This window comes from Camelus bactrianus, chromosome 2 (assembly GCF_048773025.1).
Source record: "Camelus bactrianus isolate YW-2024 breed Bactrian camel chromosome 2, ASM4877302v1, whole genome shotgun sequence".
Lineage (NCBI taxonomy): Eukaryota > Metazoa > Chordata > Mammalia > Artiodactyla > Camelidae > Camelus > Camelus bactrianus.
In genome coordinates, this window is record NC_133540.1 from 124,673,588 (window position 1) to 124,690,677 (window position 17,090).

The following is a 17,090-nucleotide window of genomic DNA, read 5'->3' on the forward strand; positions in this document are numbered from 1 at the left end:
GAGACTCGGCCGGCCTCCGGGATCCTTCCCTCTTTCTCCGTCCTCGTGGTCCACAAGGCTTGCTGATTCCCCTGACCCTCCGCCACATCCTGCTACACCTGTGTGTTGCTTCCCCAGAGCTGCCACAGCAGAGTTCCACCGACTGCGTGGCTTAGACATCAGAAACCTATTTCTCACACATCAAGAGGCTGGAGGTCTGAGATCCAGGTGTCAGCAGAGTTGGTTTCATCCAGGGCCTCTCTGGCTTATAGATGGCTGTCTTCTCCCTGTTTCTCTGCATGGTCTTTCCTCTGTGCCTGTCTGTGTCCTAATCTCCTTTCTTATAAGGCCATCAGACATGTTGAATTAGGAGCCACTCTAATGACCTCATTTAACTTAATTACCTCCTTAAAACCCATCTCCATGTACGGTCACATTCATGATTCTGCACCTTTGCTTAAATGTATGCCCTTATCCCAAGACCTGTTTCCTCACCTGCCTGCCTCTTGTCATTCTTCAAAACGGGGAGCAAATGGGGGCCTCTCCGGGTTCCCTCAGGTGGATCAAAGCTCTGGCCCACAGAGCCACCCCGGACATGAGTGCATCCTGAGCGACTGGGCAGGGGAAGAGCAGTGTCACTCACTGTAGGAACAGTCTGGGAAGGAAGGGACGACTCGGTCTGACGTTGGAAACTTGCTGCCCCAGCCAGCTGTGCCCTGCCCTTCCTGGCGACAGCTGCCCTGGACCAGGTGGCCTGGGTGAGCCCCTGGGCAGGTGAAGCTTCCTGATGGCTTCACATACACACCGCAATCTTCCCATTTATGGCTGGCTACATATGTATTTCTATTTTGTATACATTTTAACTTAGACGCACACCTGTGAGGTTGGTACTCATCTGCGGAGACATTCATTTATATTTCCTTTTCTCCAACCCTTTCTCTTTGCCCGTTCCAGCTGATCGCAGGGGAGGATTGTGCCAGTGTGGAAAACCGGAGGGCAATCATGGTGGCTTTGCTGTACGTGGGTTTTCCAGGTTGTGAATCACGCCCAACTCACTTGATCAAGGGTTCAATCAAATAAGCGGCTTCACATTTTAACCAACTCCCACCTCATTGTAGTAGCTCCTTTAACCCCTTCTAGCCTTTAAAATAATATCGTGTAAGCACGTCACACCAGGAACTTTATCGGAAACGTGACCCCCTCTCCAGCATGTGACTACTATTAACGACTATTTACAAACCCCACCAGCACCCGCATGAGGCTGTGTCAGGAGCCAACATTGTACATCCCCCAGCCTGGTGCTATCATCAAATGAAATATTTGTGTCTCGTGTTCCTGGTGTGTAAACTGCCCAGACAATGTCCTATTCATCTTTGTATCCTCAGGACCCAGCGCTGGACACACAGTAATTCTCCCCAAATATCTACTGCAAATAAAGTTAAAATAAGCAGGTCGATAGGAGGGCGGGGTGGGAGTGTCCAAATACATGTTTGGAAACAGTTTTAGTGAGAAGCGTTCGGTAATGGGGGTGGGGGAGGGGAGGTGAATGTGGAACTAGACCAGCTGTGAGTCGAGCATCGCTGAAGCTGGGTGACGGGGCTGCATCGTAGTGGTCTCTCTGCTTTTAAATGTTCCTGAAATTTGTCCTAAAAAAAAAAACAAAAAAAAAAAACCCACAAAACCCACCAAAAAAAGTTGCATTTGTTTATAAATGGGCATGAGAAAGAAAGCTTTTTTTGGGGGGGGTGTTTGTCACAATGGCCCTTAGTTGAGGAACAAAGGCAGTGACTTCCATCTCTTCTGGGGAGAAGCCCAGACAAGGGTGCCACTGGTGTGGCTGGTCAGCCCTTGAGGTGGTGTCACCGTTTCCCGAGAATAAAACCCTCATTTATCTGTCAGAGGGAAGAGCTGGGCAATAAAGTGGTGGTTGTCGGGGGCTCAGATTCTGTGAGCAGATCTGTCTGTGACAATGGCACGAGGGGAAGGTTACAGGGACTGGTGGGCTTGTCTGGAATTTTCCGCCGCAGGGGGGATGCCTGTGAGTTTCGATACTGATATATTCACCAGAAGTTACAAAGAAGACAATGTAGAAATTAAAAAAAACAGCTTTGATATTTTTATGTGAAGAATGGGGAATGAAAATAAGTACACAGTGTACAATTGGGGGCGCAATGAAGGCATACAAAAGTTACAGTGTTGGGACATTGTGCTACAACATGGATGAACCTTGACAACGTTAGGCAAAGTGAAAGAAAATGGTCCCCAAACCCACATATTGTATAGGTCCAGTTATATAACATGTCCAGAGTGGGCCAGTCCATATGACGGAAAGTGGATTAGTGGTTGTCTAGGACTGAGCTGGGAAGGTAATGGAGAATGGCTGCTAATGGGCCAGAGGTTTACTTTAGGGGTAATTAGATTTCTTTATTTGTATAGTTATTATTGTTTTTCAATGCAGGTACTGGAAATTGAACCCAGGACCTCATGCATGCTAACCACAAATTCTACCACCGAGCTATACCTTCCCTCTGGGTCAAACACTTTAAATGACTGAAATTTATGGTGTATAAACTAATTCTCAATCAAGCTGCTATAAAGTGTTGGGTGAAGATAAGAGGATTTAAAAAAAATTGCTCATCACTTCATGATGTAACTCATTGCATTGTCTTTTCTATAAACAACACACCATTGATTGTCACTCAAAGTTAAAATCAGCAAGGATATATCACATCCACCAATGATAATACATTTTTCCTGAAAGAAAATCCCAGAGAATATGTTTCTGATAAATCCCAAAATTGAAGACTCTCAAAATTTAAGTTCAGTTAGCTTTTGACCAAGTGCTTGGCAACCAAGCACCTGATGACGTGGAGTGTGTTTGATTTTTCTAGCAGTTGCTGCAGTCTGCCAATGCCCTCTTCTCACTTCCCTCTGTTGCTTTGTTGAGGAAGAGGTTGGCAAGTGGAGTTCTGGTGCTGGTCAGTCCTCCAGGTGGGTGATCAGTGTCCTCATCCCAGTGGGAGTTCAGTTGTTCTCCCCAAATCACTGTGACAGCCCAGTTGTTGTTTTCATAGCTGTTTCCTTGAAGTTTTCTCCAATTGATTTGGAGCCATACTCTGTTTATATACAGTGTAGGAACAGTTACAAGAACTTTAGGTTCACAGTATTCTAACTTTACTGAATTCATTTATCAGCTCTAATAGTTTTTTGGTGACATCTTTAGAACTTTCTATATATATAATATCATGTCATCTGCAAACAGCTACAGTTTAACTTCTTCCTTCCAATTTGGATGACTTATTTCTTTTTCTTGTCTGATTGCTGTGGCTAGGGCTTCCAATACTATGTTGAATAAAAGGGTGAGAGTGGGTATTCATCTTGTTCCTAACTTATAGGAAATGCTGTCAGCATTTCACTGCTGAGTATGATGTTGGTTGTAGTATGATGTTGGCTTTGTCATATGTGGCCTAGGTTTCTAGTTCTTTACCTCAAAAACTGGTAATAAGAGTAATCATTCTCAGGGTTTGTTTGTTTGTTTTGAGGTTGAAGAAGATAATGTGTGTGGAGTACTTAGCACAAAGCCTGGCATGAGGCAATGCTCAGTAAGGACTGGAGCTTATTCATGTCAAATTGTGACTCTGTTTGTTCACTAGTTGTTGACCTTGCAGTAGAACAGAAAGTGAGATCATTTGAGCAAGGGAGAGCACAAGGCCTAATTTAATTGGTAAGAGTTGCATGTGTGTCATAGTTACATGGGTGTCTTATAAAGCTGTACTCTTAGTTTAACAACCACAACTAAAAGGAGAAGGATGAGGCGGAAGATGAGAATGATGAGGAGGAAGGAGGAGAAGAGGGAGATAGAGGAAGAAGATGAGAGATCTTTCATGCATAAAAATTAATCTAAAATGGGCACAGGAGTAGGGAGGGTATATTTCAAATGGTAGAGCATACACTTAGCATGCACTAGGTCTTGGGTTCAATCCCCAGTCCGTCCATTAAAAAAAACTCAAAACTAATAATAAATACATAGACCTAGTGACCTCCCCTGACAAAAGAAAAATAATAAATAAAATGGGCACAGGGACCTCTCTGAGTGGCTATGTCCCTCTCCAGCCCTGAAGCTGCTGTTCACTTTTGTGATTCCCTGTGTCTTGCCTAGTCTCCTTCTACCAATCTAAGATTTCCAAAGATATACTCGGCATAATATGTAAGTATTTGAACTTCACGTAGGTGATATAAGTGAGCACTCCACTCCAAGCAAAAATTTTCTAAATTGTGGTACCAATTAGACACTCACAGCTCATTCTGGTGATTTTGAGAAACAGAGACTTAATTAGTGTGTGTCTATGTTTACTCTTTCTGCTTCTTTATTTTACCTCTTATTTATTAAAATTTTCAAACATGAGGAAAAATAGAGTAGTGTAATGAATACCCATTATCTAAATTTAACAGTTGTTAATATTTTGCAGAGACTTGATTTTTTAAATCAAATTAATTTCATATTTAGACTTGGTCATATTAGCAGTAGGGAATCTCTTAAGTCGGCGATTTGGAGCGGGGAATAAGGACCTAGGAATCACCTTAGTTACTTCATGTGTGTGAATGGGGAGGCATCCCCAGGACCTCTGGGGCAGGATGCAGTGTTGACACCACGTGGGGCTCCCAGGCTGCCAAAGCAGGTGGGAGGCTTCGCAGCAGAGCCTGGATGTGGACCAGACAGGAGACCCGGAGGGAGGACTTGGTGGTCACTCAGGCGTCTGCAGCCGGTAGGATCCAAGACGAGGACAAGTCTTCTAGGCAGCGAATGGGCTCTGACCAGTTGAAAAAACATTTCATAAATTATTGCACCCTCAGGCTGCCCTGGGAAGGCTGGCAGGGCAAGCCGCAGCCAGGGGGCAGGAGCCCAGTGAGCCCTGCCAGTGTACCCCCAGAACCATCAGGAGACAAGGGGATGCTCCCCAGAGATCAGGAGTATGTGTGCACGTGCCTCCTTCTCCCTTAACCCCAGAACCTTTGGGACAGAAGGGTTATCTGAGGAGCCAGCCGTTTTATCCCAGAGAGTCTGGGCACTGTATCCAAGTATAAACAGTCAGACTGGGTTAAATTCAAACTGGATTGGGCATTTATTATTATTTTTTTCCTTACTCATAAAATGACCAGATTAACTATAACCAAAATACACCCATAAAATGTATTCTCTACCTTTGAGTGTATCGTGACCCAGATATTTATTCTCCCCCCTTCCCACTCCTCCCCTCACCTGTAACAAACTCACAAAATTTCACGTAGGAATCTCTTCTGTAGTAGCCCTGAGAGATGTCTTCCAGACTGAACCTGACTGTCTCCAGCACCCAGCTGCTTGGAGAATGAAATCTCTGGAGGGCAGGAATTTTTGTCTGTTCACTGCTCTACTACCAGAAGTTTCAATACTTGTAGAATGAATGAATTAATGTTCCAAGACCCTCAGATGTTTGTCATATAAACTGTTGCCAGAGTCTTCTGTTTATGTTATTGATTTTAAAAAATCCCCATCAGCAGGGCTTTATGTTCAACTTGATGGAACACTGACATTTCCACTTGTTTTCAAGGCAGCATTGCAGTCTGTCCCTATCTTTGGGATCTATCTCTTACCACGTCAACGATCCCTTCCAGCCATGTGCCACCTGCATATTTGATGAGTGATGTCAGTCTGCGAAATAGGACTGAAGCTGTGTCTGGGTGGCGCGGGGAGGGGGAGCCCTGGAAGGCACAGAGGAGCACAGCAGGGAAGCACTCGGGGTTAGAACAGAATGGAAGCGATGCCATGGAAACTTTCTGAAGCTCAGTGTTAAGGAAAGAGAGAGTGAGTCCAAATCAGGTATCATTTCAGATGAAGCTAATTTGGGGGGATTAGATAACTTTTACTTGGCATGAGGATGGGAGAGCTGGGGAAGGATTCGCCCCAGCTGGCATCGTGGGAAAATGAATTAATAATGAGTTGTGTACCCAGATGAGTGAGTGTTCTCTAAAGAAATAGAAGCAAGAGGATGTGTGTGTGTGTGTGTACGCACGCACGCATGAGAAAGAGATTTATCATGCAGAATTGGCTCACATGATTGTGAAGACTGGCAAATCCAAAATCTGCAGGGTAGCTAGGCTGGCAGTCTGGAGATCTGGGGAAGAGCTGCAGTTTGAGTCTGGTGGCAGTTTGCTGGCAGAATTCCCTCTCCCTGGGGGAGGGCAGTCCTTTTCTTAAAGCCTTCCACTGATTGGATGAGACCCTCCCACATTATGGAGGGCAATCTGCTTTGCTTAATGTCTACTGATTAACCCCATCCAAAAAATCCCTTCACAGAAACATCTAAAATAATACTTGACCAATATGAGGGTACCGTGGCCTAGCCAAGCTGACACAAAAAATTAACCACCAGAGAACCACTTAGCAAAAATCGAACACAGAACAGCTGGGTTCATCTGACAGCTGAATTAGAGCAATGTTCTAACCCCACTGGCAATTCACATACTACCCAGCCCTCTTTGTAGTTTCCTGCCTTGCGTCTCTGCTTCATTACTGACTCATCCTGGAATGCTCTTTTCCAACCTTGCTTCCCTCACCACTGGAAAAATTCTCCTCATCTTTCAAAGCTCAGATCAAGTGTCAACTCTGTGATACTATCTTTAATACCACATCCCATCCTGAAGAACTGATTCCTTTGTGGGTCTTTTCTGCATGTCCTGTTATAACACTGATCACATGGCCTTGCAATGGCTTGTACGTCAAACGTCAGATTAGCAAAGTGGTTAAAAGTGTAAACTCTGGCTCTAGACTTCCTCCATTTAATTCCTGACCTGGGCAAGTTACCCAATCTCTTTATGCCTTAGCTTCTTCATCTGTGAAATGGGACTATATCGACAATCTGAGTTTATAGTGAGGACTCGATGACTTACTACATGTAAAACTTTTAAAACTGCATGTAGTAACCACTCAGAAAAATGGGACTTATTTTCATTCTTAGTGTTACGGTTGCTATCTGATTCCTGTGTCGTGTGGAAAGACTAGGTGTTTCTGGAGGCCAGGGACGTTATCCTACTCCTCTGTGCATCCCCCCTAATATTGTGTAGACGATACCAATGGGCTCTAGACATTTCCTGGAGTGTATAGTACCTTATATGTGTGGGGACCTCTATAATATATGAAGGCTGGCAACATTATCACTCATTCAGACCTCATTGTGAGGTCATTAATATCCCCATTTTACAGATGGAGAAACTGAGAAGTAGACATGAATTGAATTGTCCAATGTCACACAAGGCAGGCAAGTGGCAGACTAACTCCAAGGTCAGTGAGAGAGAAGTGCAGGGATGCCAGGAGTTTGGAGTTTCTTTTCTGGCCCAGGGACCACCTTTTCCTCCTTCCACTTCCTTTTTACTGCCAAGAACATAGACGTTCTGGACTGTGATGCCTGCAAAATAAAAAAGAAAAAAAAAAAAAGAAAGAAAAAGAGGTCTCCTTTCACAGTACAGAACTGAGTTAGGAGAAGGCTATTAATACAAGATATCCTCGGCCGTGACCGTGGCCTCTTCTATTTTGGTCTTAATCTCCGGGAGGGGAATTTGACTGATGGCCACCACCACCAAGTTAGTGGCGTGGGCCGAGGCGCTGGCCACGCAGATCCAGAACGACTCTTCGTACTGTTCCTCCACCACCACGAAGTGAAAGAACTTCTCCTGAAAGTTGGCGATTCGCTCGGTCAGGTCGTGAAATTTCACCGCAGCCATGAAGCTGGCGAGGGCCAGAGCCACCACTCCGCCTGAAACACAAAAAGGATGCCCTCGTTCACAGCTCCTTTTTACAATTTGATGACTAGACGTGAGGGGGCATGTCTGTGGCACAGGCCACCAACTTGCTTGGGGTTTAAAACATTCTTAGGGCGACACAAATTTTCATTTGCTTTTAAAAGCAGCAGATAATCCAGTGTGAGGGGTGAGAGGTGTTGGGAGACACAGGATAAGCTTCGCATCACATTGACTTTGACTCTAGACCCCTCTGATTTTTCCCTGACCCAGCGAAGGTGTGCACATGTCTCTAAACTTTTCAGCATTTGTATGTAGACCCTGAGGACTGTGTGGGAAGGTGTTAGAACGTCCTACTGGGTGGACTAGGGGGTTAACAGAGAGTTAGACTATTCTCTCCTCTTTGTCCTCTTTCCAAGCTTAAGGATAAGGAGGGTGAAGTGGAGGAGGAAAGGGAAGTAGAGAGAGGAAATTGGAAAGATTTCAAACCTCACATGCTTCCCTACCTGTGGCTTCAGACTTTGACCTTCTGGGTTCCCTCTGTTTCTCTTTCTCTCTTCATCTCTCTCTCCCTTTCTCTCTACTTTTCTACTGCCTTGATTTTAATTAATATTTAAAAACACATTTATTATGCCATTACATAATAAAATATTATGCCATGCATGATAAAACAACATTACCTATTTTTATACTTCATGGTCATCCTGTATAAGGTAAAGGTAGTGAGGGGTTTTGGCCATAAGGATGCCTTGAACTTGGGACCTTGGTTTCCTGAAATCATTCTTGGGATTTTGTTACTTTCATTACAGGTGATTTTTTTCAGTGCATAACTAAATGTGAATGAATTTCTGCATATCAGTATATTCTCCCAAATCAACGCACACACACACACACACACACACACACTCACACATACATGTTTTGTCTTGGAAAATAGGTCACAATGGTCATAAATGCCACCATAGATTAATGAAAAGACAAAAAAAATTTAGACTCAATTATACATGGGTTGGAATTCCACCTCTGAAACTTATTGCTGTGTGACTTTTGGTGCATCTTTTAACTTCTCTGAGCCTCAGGCTCTTCATCTGTAAATATGGTAATAATACCACCATACAGGGAGGCTGTGAGGTTTGTAGGAAATAAGGCATGAAAACCCCCAGGTCCCTTCTTTTCTGTCGTTGGTGAGGTTCCTCCAGCCTCACAGCAGCAGCCCTGCCTCCTCACTCCTTCTACAGCCCCTGCCTCTCCATCCCCAGCTCTGTCTTCTCTCTTCTCTCATCACCCCCTCTTTGCTGCTCCAAGTCCTCAGCCACTCAGGTATGCTGACAATTTGGTTCTTATGTTGACAGAGATGCTGCAACTTTTGGTGAAAAGGACATTCATGTCTATTAAGAAGGTAAGAGACCCAAGGAAGTGAAGGTTTGGGGGGGGCATTTTACTTCCTTCACACCTTCTGCCCCTCTGCTTGGAACTCAGCCCCGTGATGGCATGGACAGGAGTCTCTCTCCCCTGGGACCTTCCTCACCTGCAAGGACATTCCACAGGCAGATGCCCCCGGGGCCGTTGACTGCTCGGTACGGAACCTGGACCATGTTGAGAATGGCGTAGCCCATGCTGACCAGCGCCAGCGCCAGGGCCAGGGAGAGGAGCAGCAGGATGGTCATGTGCAGGCCCGCGCTGAGCTCCTTCAGCAGGTGCGGGAAGACTGTGGAGAGAAGACACAGCCAACACGTCAGGGTCAGAGCTCGGCTCGAGTCCATACGGCCAAGCTTGCTCACCATGAAGGTCTTAGTAGAGGGGAGTGAGGTCAAGTGCTGGGCTTTCAAAAAGCAGAAGACTTCCTGAGATGAATTCATAGCTTCAGATTTGCCGCTTGTTCCTTGGCCAACACTTCTCTTTCTTGGGGTGGAGGCAAAATCAAAATGTGCCCCAGCTGGGCATTTAAGTTGCACTGACCTCGCATGTCTGGGGTCTGGTGTGAGCTGACCCACACGGGCCCCAGATGGTGTCTCTTTAGCAAAGGAGGCTGGCAAGAGAATCCGTCTGAGAAGGCAGATCACAAAGCTTTAATCTGGGTCAGAGTAGCCTTCATTAAATCAGGGAGGCAGAAGCAGTCTCAGGTGTTACTTGAAGAGTGAAAGGTGTAGCAAAGGGAAGCCTAGATCAGGCACCCAAAGTTCGGGGTTCAAATCCCAGCTTTGCTGACTTGCCACAATTTAAAATAGGATTTTCTAAACCCTCCTTCTCCTACACATCTGACAATGCTGAAGGGGACAAGTGAAGTGCATAAGAATAATCCTGCTAGGACAGGGTCCTGTCGTGAAGCCAGGAGCATCACCTTGGAGTCCTCATAATGACTCAGTGAGCCAGACATCAATTACCCCTGTATGATGGGCATTTAGTTCTCATGTTGCACAGAGCACTTTATTAGAATATTAATTTGCCATATTAATGTGGCAGGATAATTTAGTGAAATATTAACTTGGGTTTGTTTTTCTCTGTGTTTGCCACCAAGTACTAGCTGTGAAGATTCAATGATATACCGTAGTGGAGTCTTTAAATATTGTCTAAGAGTCAGTTCTCAAAAATGGCGGCCGTGGTTGTTGTGGTGGTTTTTACTCTCTGAATTGGGAAAAGTCATGTGCCTTCTCAGGCCTCAGTTTCCTCATCAGTGTAATGGGGATAGCAACAGCTGTACATGAGTTGAGTGTAATCAACATTTACCGAGCACAGTTATGGGCCAAGCCCTCTACATCTGTCATCTCATCCAATCCTTATGACAGGGATACGAAGTAGATTTTATTAAACCCCTTTCCCCACAGGCTTGGAGACATTTAGTCCCTTGTGTTTGGGCAAGGGCACCCTGAACTCTGTCTAGGACCGTAGTCCTATATACCACACGGTATACAGAGTTCAGAGTCACTGATTTCAGTTGCTATAAATGAATGATTTAAAATGACGAAACTTAAAGAACTTCTGGGCATACCCCTTTCTCTGTAACTACTCTAAGGGTTCTACTGAACACCTCCTGGTCAAATCTGGATCCATCTTGTGAACTTCAACCTCCCTGATTCATTACTTGATATCACTGACCAGCCTGTGTTTGCCCCAACTTGGGAACCAGGACTCGAAGCTTTCCTGGTTCCACTCGCTCCCTGACCCCGTTCCCCTCTGGCTCCTTTGCTGGCTCACCTGCCCACCTTTATTCATAGAAGGCTGGTGTCTCCCAAGCCTGAGAGCAAGAACGTTTGTCCTTCTCCCTTTAAAATATCCTTTCCACTGAGAAGTTTCCAGACATTCCATGGAAACATCGGCAGTTCTGATCTAACTTTCTTTCCAGTACTGTGTTTCCATGTCTATTTATCTCCACATGTCTATCTCATCCGCTTCAGAAACTTTACCCTGAAAACTGAACTCCTTCCCAAGGGATTTGTCTCTGCAGGACTTCTCTCTTTAATTTCGTTCCCTTATAGCTCAGTGTCCTTTAGATTTTTTTTTTTTTGTTGTTGTTGTTGCAAACTCTCAGCTCCTTTTCATTCCAAACATGGTAGCTTACGCTTGATTACCTAATTTTTTCATTATCCCCATTCTTGCCCGTGCAATCCTTAGGACACATAACCAGCATAATGATCCTCACCAAACACTTAAAATAGAAAATCATCACCTATGTGATTGGCAAAGATGAAAAGGTTTGCTAACACATTGTGCTGATGACGGTGTAGGGAAGGAGCTGCTGTCAAACCTTGTAGGGATGTTAATTTATACAGGCTAATTCATAGAGGGGAATTAGGTAACACCTATCAAAGCAATTTCACTACTAGGAAAAGCACGCCCATGTGTGCTCAAAGCTGTATATAATGTGTTAAAAAAAAAAGCTGTATATAATGGATATTGATTACAGTAGTAAAAGATTGGAGAAAACCCAAAATATGAATCAATAGGAGATTGATTTAATGAATTAAAGCACAATCACACAATGCAAATTTTAAAAATAATTAATTGTATCCACATAATGATGTGAACTCATATCCAGATTTGATTTAATAAAAAATTGAGAAGTAATCAGATTACGATGATGGGGGAGCAGGAATTCGGGGCATAAGGAGTGCTGTGGAGAGGGGTGGGTCAACAGTGAGTGACAGAAGCAGGTATATCCTGATTCCAGCTTGGGGGGGGGACTCTGATACACCCCATAGCTGCTTCACACAGGTTGTGTGGGGCTGAGGAGCTGTAAATCTAGAGGTAGAGAGACTACTTCCGGTGCTAGAGAATATTAGAACAGCTGCAGTGTCCCTGAGCAGAAGAAGTGGAACCAAACGTGGGAGGACACTTGCCTCAGCTCCTGGTGAAAGTTTTAAGAATCACACCAAAGGCATTGTGAATAGATGTTCATATACTCTCTTCTGGGACAACCCCCCCGGGCAGCCAGGAACAAAACTGTTTTGAATATTATTGTCCTCAGAACTGAAATTACAACGTCCTCATACAGTTCTGATGCTTCAGAGAGCAGAGTACAGATGGACCCAGGGTGCTGTCTCCTGTGGGCATCCCTCTGTGAAGGAAGAGGGAGGAAGGAAAGGGACATGTAGAGAGTCCCTCCAGTGGGGCAAACAGAAAGTGTTCATTTGCTTATGGCTTCCAGTGAGAGGCGGTTCACCCTCCTGTGCGCTGGGATGCCCAGGTTTAATCAGCACCGCAGTGGAAGGGCGCAGTCTTGCCCAGCCCTCCTGCAAAGCCCGTCTCTGCTTTGCTGCTTCTCCAGAGACAGCAATTGTGCTTGGTGACTTCCTGAATTCTACCAGGTCCCCTGTCTGCCACCCCACACCCTCTGTTATGGTTGCATTCTGTTCTTTCCTCAAAAAAATAGGTTGAAGTCCTAACCACCCCAGCACCTTATGGCCTTATTTGGAAGTAGGATCTTTACAGAAGTAATCGAGTTTAAACGAGGTCACCAGGGTGGGCTCTAATCCAGTAAGACCAGTGGCCTTATACGAAGGGGAAATCTGGACACAGAGACAGATGCACAGAGAGAAGATGGTGTGGAGAGATGTGGGGAGAACGCCGCGTGTGGATTGGAGTTCCGCTACCACAAGCCAAGTGATGTCTGGGGCTACCGGAAGCTGGAAGAGGCAAGGAAGGCTCCCTCTAGAGGTTTCAGACGGAGCACGGCCCTGTCGACAACCTGATTTCAGATTTCTAACCTCCAGAACTGTGAGAGAATCCGTTTCTGTGTCTGAGACACCGAGTTCATGGGACTTTGTTATGGCAGCCCTAGGGACCTAACACTCCCTCCCAGTTGTTTGGGTGGCCCGTCGGTCATTTCAGACAGGAGCTGTCCACCCTGCCGCCTCCCACACTGGAGAGTCCACCTTCATCCACCACCTTCCCAACACCCTCGGCTGAATTCCAGGAGAACGGTGAGGACTACTAGGGTGACACTACCCCTTGGGAAGGTTGCCAGTCTCAGATTCCCAAAGGAATGATACACAGTGGAAAGGCAGGACCTTTGGGGTTGGCTGTCCTGGGTTGGGGCCTGGCTCCAGCACTCACAGCTCTGAGACCTTGAGCAAGTTGTTTAACCTCTCTGAGCCTCATTAGTATAGCACAGGTCACAAGTCTGGCGTCTTGCATACGACCATTCAGTACAAAAGAGTTTAAAAGTTCTTTATCATTGTTCATTCAACCAATGTTTCTGACCACCTACTGTGGGCCAGGCACTGTTCTAGGGGCTTGGGATCAACCAATGGATGAGATCCTTGTCCTAATGACACTACACACTAAAGAGGTGGAGACAGATAATAAATAATAAGCATAACAGATAAATAATCTAGTATGTAAGAAGGTGGTTATGACGGTCATGTGATATAGCATACTACATAATTGTATGGGCTATTTTCATTATATTCCCTGGGCACTGTCTTGCTTATTCAAGTCTTTGGAACATCGCTGCTGTTGAATTTGTGGCTCCCTTGTTCAAGCGGTGGAACTTTTTTCATGAGGTTCGTTAATTTCAGTTATCCACAACTATTTAAAAAATTGTGCCCTTTCCCCCTAATTTTTCTTTTTGTGGGTGGTTTCAAAACAATCTCAAACTTCAGAAAAATTGCAAGAACGGTACAAAGAAAAAAAAAAATTCTTTCTTTCCTAAACCCTTGAGGGAAAATTGCCTCTTCATCCCTGAGTACTTCAGGGTCTGTGTCCTCAAAAAGGATATTATCTCTCAAAACCACAATACAACTATCGAAATCACTAGGTTAACACTAATGACCACTGTTTAATTCTGACACCTTGTTCAAATTCCACCAATTGTCCCAGTGGCGTCCTTTATAGCAAACAGACCCAGATCTGAACCAAGTACTGAATACAGTTGTCATTGTCCCCTTATAACATGTCCTTTTAAAAAATTTTTATATTTCCTTTCTTATTTCTTTGTTTATATTGTGTGTTTTCAGCTTTTTATGTTTTGTTTTTAACAGAGCTATTTTCCCAATATGCCTGGTCTAATTTAATTTCTGGGTAAATGTAAATATTCCCAGAGATTTATTTTTTTTGGCTGTACATAACAAATATATATATCCTTCATGTGTATAAATGATGCCAATTTATATAATTATATTTGTCAATGGTTCCTGCTTTCTGTCTCTATACGTTTAACAAGATACTCACCCTGACCAGGATTCTAAAAACTACAATTCTGAAATATAGAAGTCAAATAATGAATCAAATTCCTATCTCTCTGCATTTGTCGTATGTTGATTAAGATTTTGTAGGATGCTGTTCTCACAGTGATCGAATGGTATGATTCTAAGGCTTACAGAATATTGCCTTTTCTGTTTTGGTTTTTCCTTCCCAGAAGACCCTTCATAAGCTGGGCTTGGATTCCTTCCCTGTTTACAGTCAGAGCTGCTCTGACGTGACACTGGATGGCCGCTGGGTTGGTCTGCACACTCATGTTCGCAGATAGCAGCCCAGCGCCTTGCCCCAGGTCTCCCTGCCAGGAAACATCCGGGTTGGGCTTTGAACCCAGATAGACTGATTCCAGAGCCCAGACGCAGAACCCGTTTGCTTTCTCTCAGATGATGAAGCTTTTCTATAAACAGAAGTGGAAGATTCCTTTCAGCAGGCAGCCTACATTGGGGGCCAGACTGGCTGAGAATACGCATGTTGCGTGTGACCGGGGTCTAAAATCTGGCTCTGTTTCCTGGCCGAGTGACCCCAGGCAAGTTATTTCACCTCTCCAAGCCTCAGTGTAGTCCCCTGCAAAGTGGGAACAGTAACAATTTCTTCTTTATACATTTGTTATAAAGCGTAAGAGAGACACGCCATGAAAGGCACTTGGTGGAAGGTCTGACACAGGTGAGCACTCAATATTTTAATAGTGATTATTCACAGAGGTCAACTACAAATATACACCAATCCCATTTCTAGTGTTTCTGTAAGCATCTGCAGGGAAAAAAGGTCTCTTCTAGGTGCTGAACCCTGGCTTACTGTGGACTTCCTCGTTATGCCTTACACTGAAGCAGCACTTGAATTACACATTTAGACATAAGCATTCTTACGAATATTTAAAAATAAGTATTCTAAAGCAGCTTTCATGCCCCTAATATACTCACTTGTGAACTGGGACTGTCGGCCGCCGAGCCCACACTGCCGCACCTTACACCCGCGGAAGAGTCCATAGTAAATGTCCCCAATGAATTTGACCAGCTCTGGATCCGTGGCATTGACCAGGTCCACTCCAGTCTGACAAAGGATTTTCCCACTCAGCCAGTGGGGCACCGCCAAGGCAATGATGATCATTATGAAGGAGGAGAAGCTGAGTAAGGATGCCAGCCCATACCACATCTTTTTGAACCATCCAGGCATCCTAGGGGGTGCAGGTCATGCCCCAGGTGTCCGAGCAGTAGCGAGGGTCCTTGACATCTTCCGCACACTCAGCAATCCTCTGTTCCAAGGTCAGCACTTTCAAACATACCAGTTCAAGATTTCAGGTCCATCTCCTGGTCCTCCCTCAGTGCCTGCCTCCTCAGCCCATGTTTACTACAGCCACATCCGGAAGTCTCTACAGAGACGGTCTTCACCTGACTCAAGCGTAGAGGAGTGTGTTACTGAAGGATGTAACCCGATATCTTCCTCCAGACTAATGTTTCAGCTGACGGTTTAATTGTTCCGCGTTTCAAGTATTTACATAACCTTGGTGTGGACCTCTTAATGACAAGGAAGTTATTAGCAGGCAAAACCTGGTAGATCTGACTGTAAAGAGACACTAACCATTCTAAAAAAATGCGTACAGTAGAAGGAAAACAAAAATGGAATGATTAGCATTTGAATATCGCCAACAATGCACAGTATCAAATGTTGATCTCTTTGATGCATGTACAAGCATTTCTTTCTCTAAAATGTCACTGCTGTCAGAATCCCCAGCACTGTTATTAATACCATGAAGTGATCTGTGTTCTCAATTGAAATGTGTAAACAAGGCTTTATGATTCCTGAATTTATCATTAGGTGAGTCTGCTGTGGGTAAAATTGCAGCGTTAAACCTGAGGGGGTTTGGCACTGCTGGGGCAGCCTGGACCCCAGTGCTTACAACCCCCACCCCCCATCCCCTGCTGTCATGTCATCTGAAATGGGAAAGGAGAGTGCTTTTCTAATGTGTTAGCAAATAGTAATCACCCATCACCCTGCTGGGGTCTTTGTCTCTTCTAAGAGTGAAGATGTCTTTTTCTTTTAATTTACAGGCACACGGAATGAAATAGTCCCTAATTTCTATCTTATACTATGGCTTTAAAATTTTGAATTTTAGTCTGTTGCTGAATGTCAACTTTGTGTCCTGTGAGACTGTCATTGGCTCTGGGGGACAACGTGGAGCAGAAGTGGGAGAGTAAAATTCCTTATTTGGTCACAGAAGTTCAGAGGGAGTTCAGGAGGTGCGTTGTTAACCAACAGGAGTTCCAGGAGCCTCACTTGGAGAGCACAGAGGGGACAGAGGGACGTGGGGATGGAAATGTCAGTTTTCTTCCCTCTAATTGGGGTTTACTTCTGTGGTCTCTCCACAATGAAAATAAAGAGGAGTGTCTCCAAAGCTTGTGCAGCGGCGTACAAAGGCTTTTACCATATGCTTGCTTGTCCCTGACAGCAACCCTTTGTGGTTCACAGGAGATGCGATACCTCGGTCATCTCTCTCATGAGAAAATTGGGTGTCAGGGCTGGTCCTGAAGATCAGGTCCTTGAAATACAACAGCTGATCTTCATCACAATGACCTTGACTTAGCAAATGTTCTTCTGGTAATGAATGACAAAATCCATATAAAAGGCTTAGAAGAGTGCTCGGC

The 17,090-nt window shown here is 44.7% G+C and overlaps 1 protein-coding gene across 1 annotated transcript; it reads right to left on the reverse strand.

The window, feature by feature from the left end:
* Positions 1-5,078: 5,078 nt before the first annotated feature.
* CLRN2 (clarin 2) lies at positions 5,079-15,830 on the reverse strand. The gene is made up of 3 exons (XM_010973015.3): positions 15,369-15,830; positions 9,281-9,460; positions 5,079-7,769 (listed from the first exon to the last, which is right to left on the reverse strand). Exons 1-3 carry the CDS (start codon positions 15,619-15,621, stop codon positions 7,504-7,506), a joined length of 699 nt encoding a protein of 232 aa, XP_010971317.1. The 5' UTR covers positions 15,622-15,830; the 3' UTR covers positions 5,079-7,503.
* Between the last annotated feature and the right edge of the window lie 1,260 nt (positions 15,831-17,090).

Coding starts and splice junctions, on each gene's coding strand:
- CLRN2 (XM_010973015.3), bottom strand. CDS start 15,621: ATGCCTGGATGGTTCAAAAAGATGTGGTATGGGCTGGCATCCTTACTC. Junction 9,461..15,368: donor CCGACAGTCCCAGTTCACAA/GTGAGTATATTA, acceptor TTCTCTCCACAG/TCTTCCCGCACCTGCTGAAG. Junction 7,770..9,280: donor CCTGTGGAATGTCCTTGCAG/GTGAGGAAGGTC, acceptor TTTGTGTTTCAG/GCGGAGTGGTGGCTCTGGCC.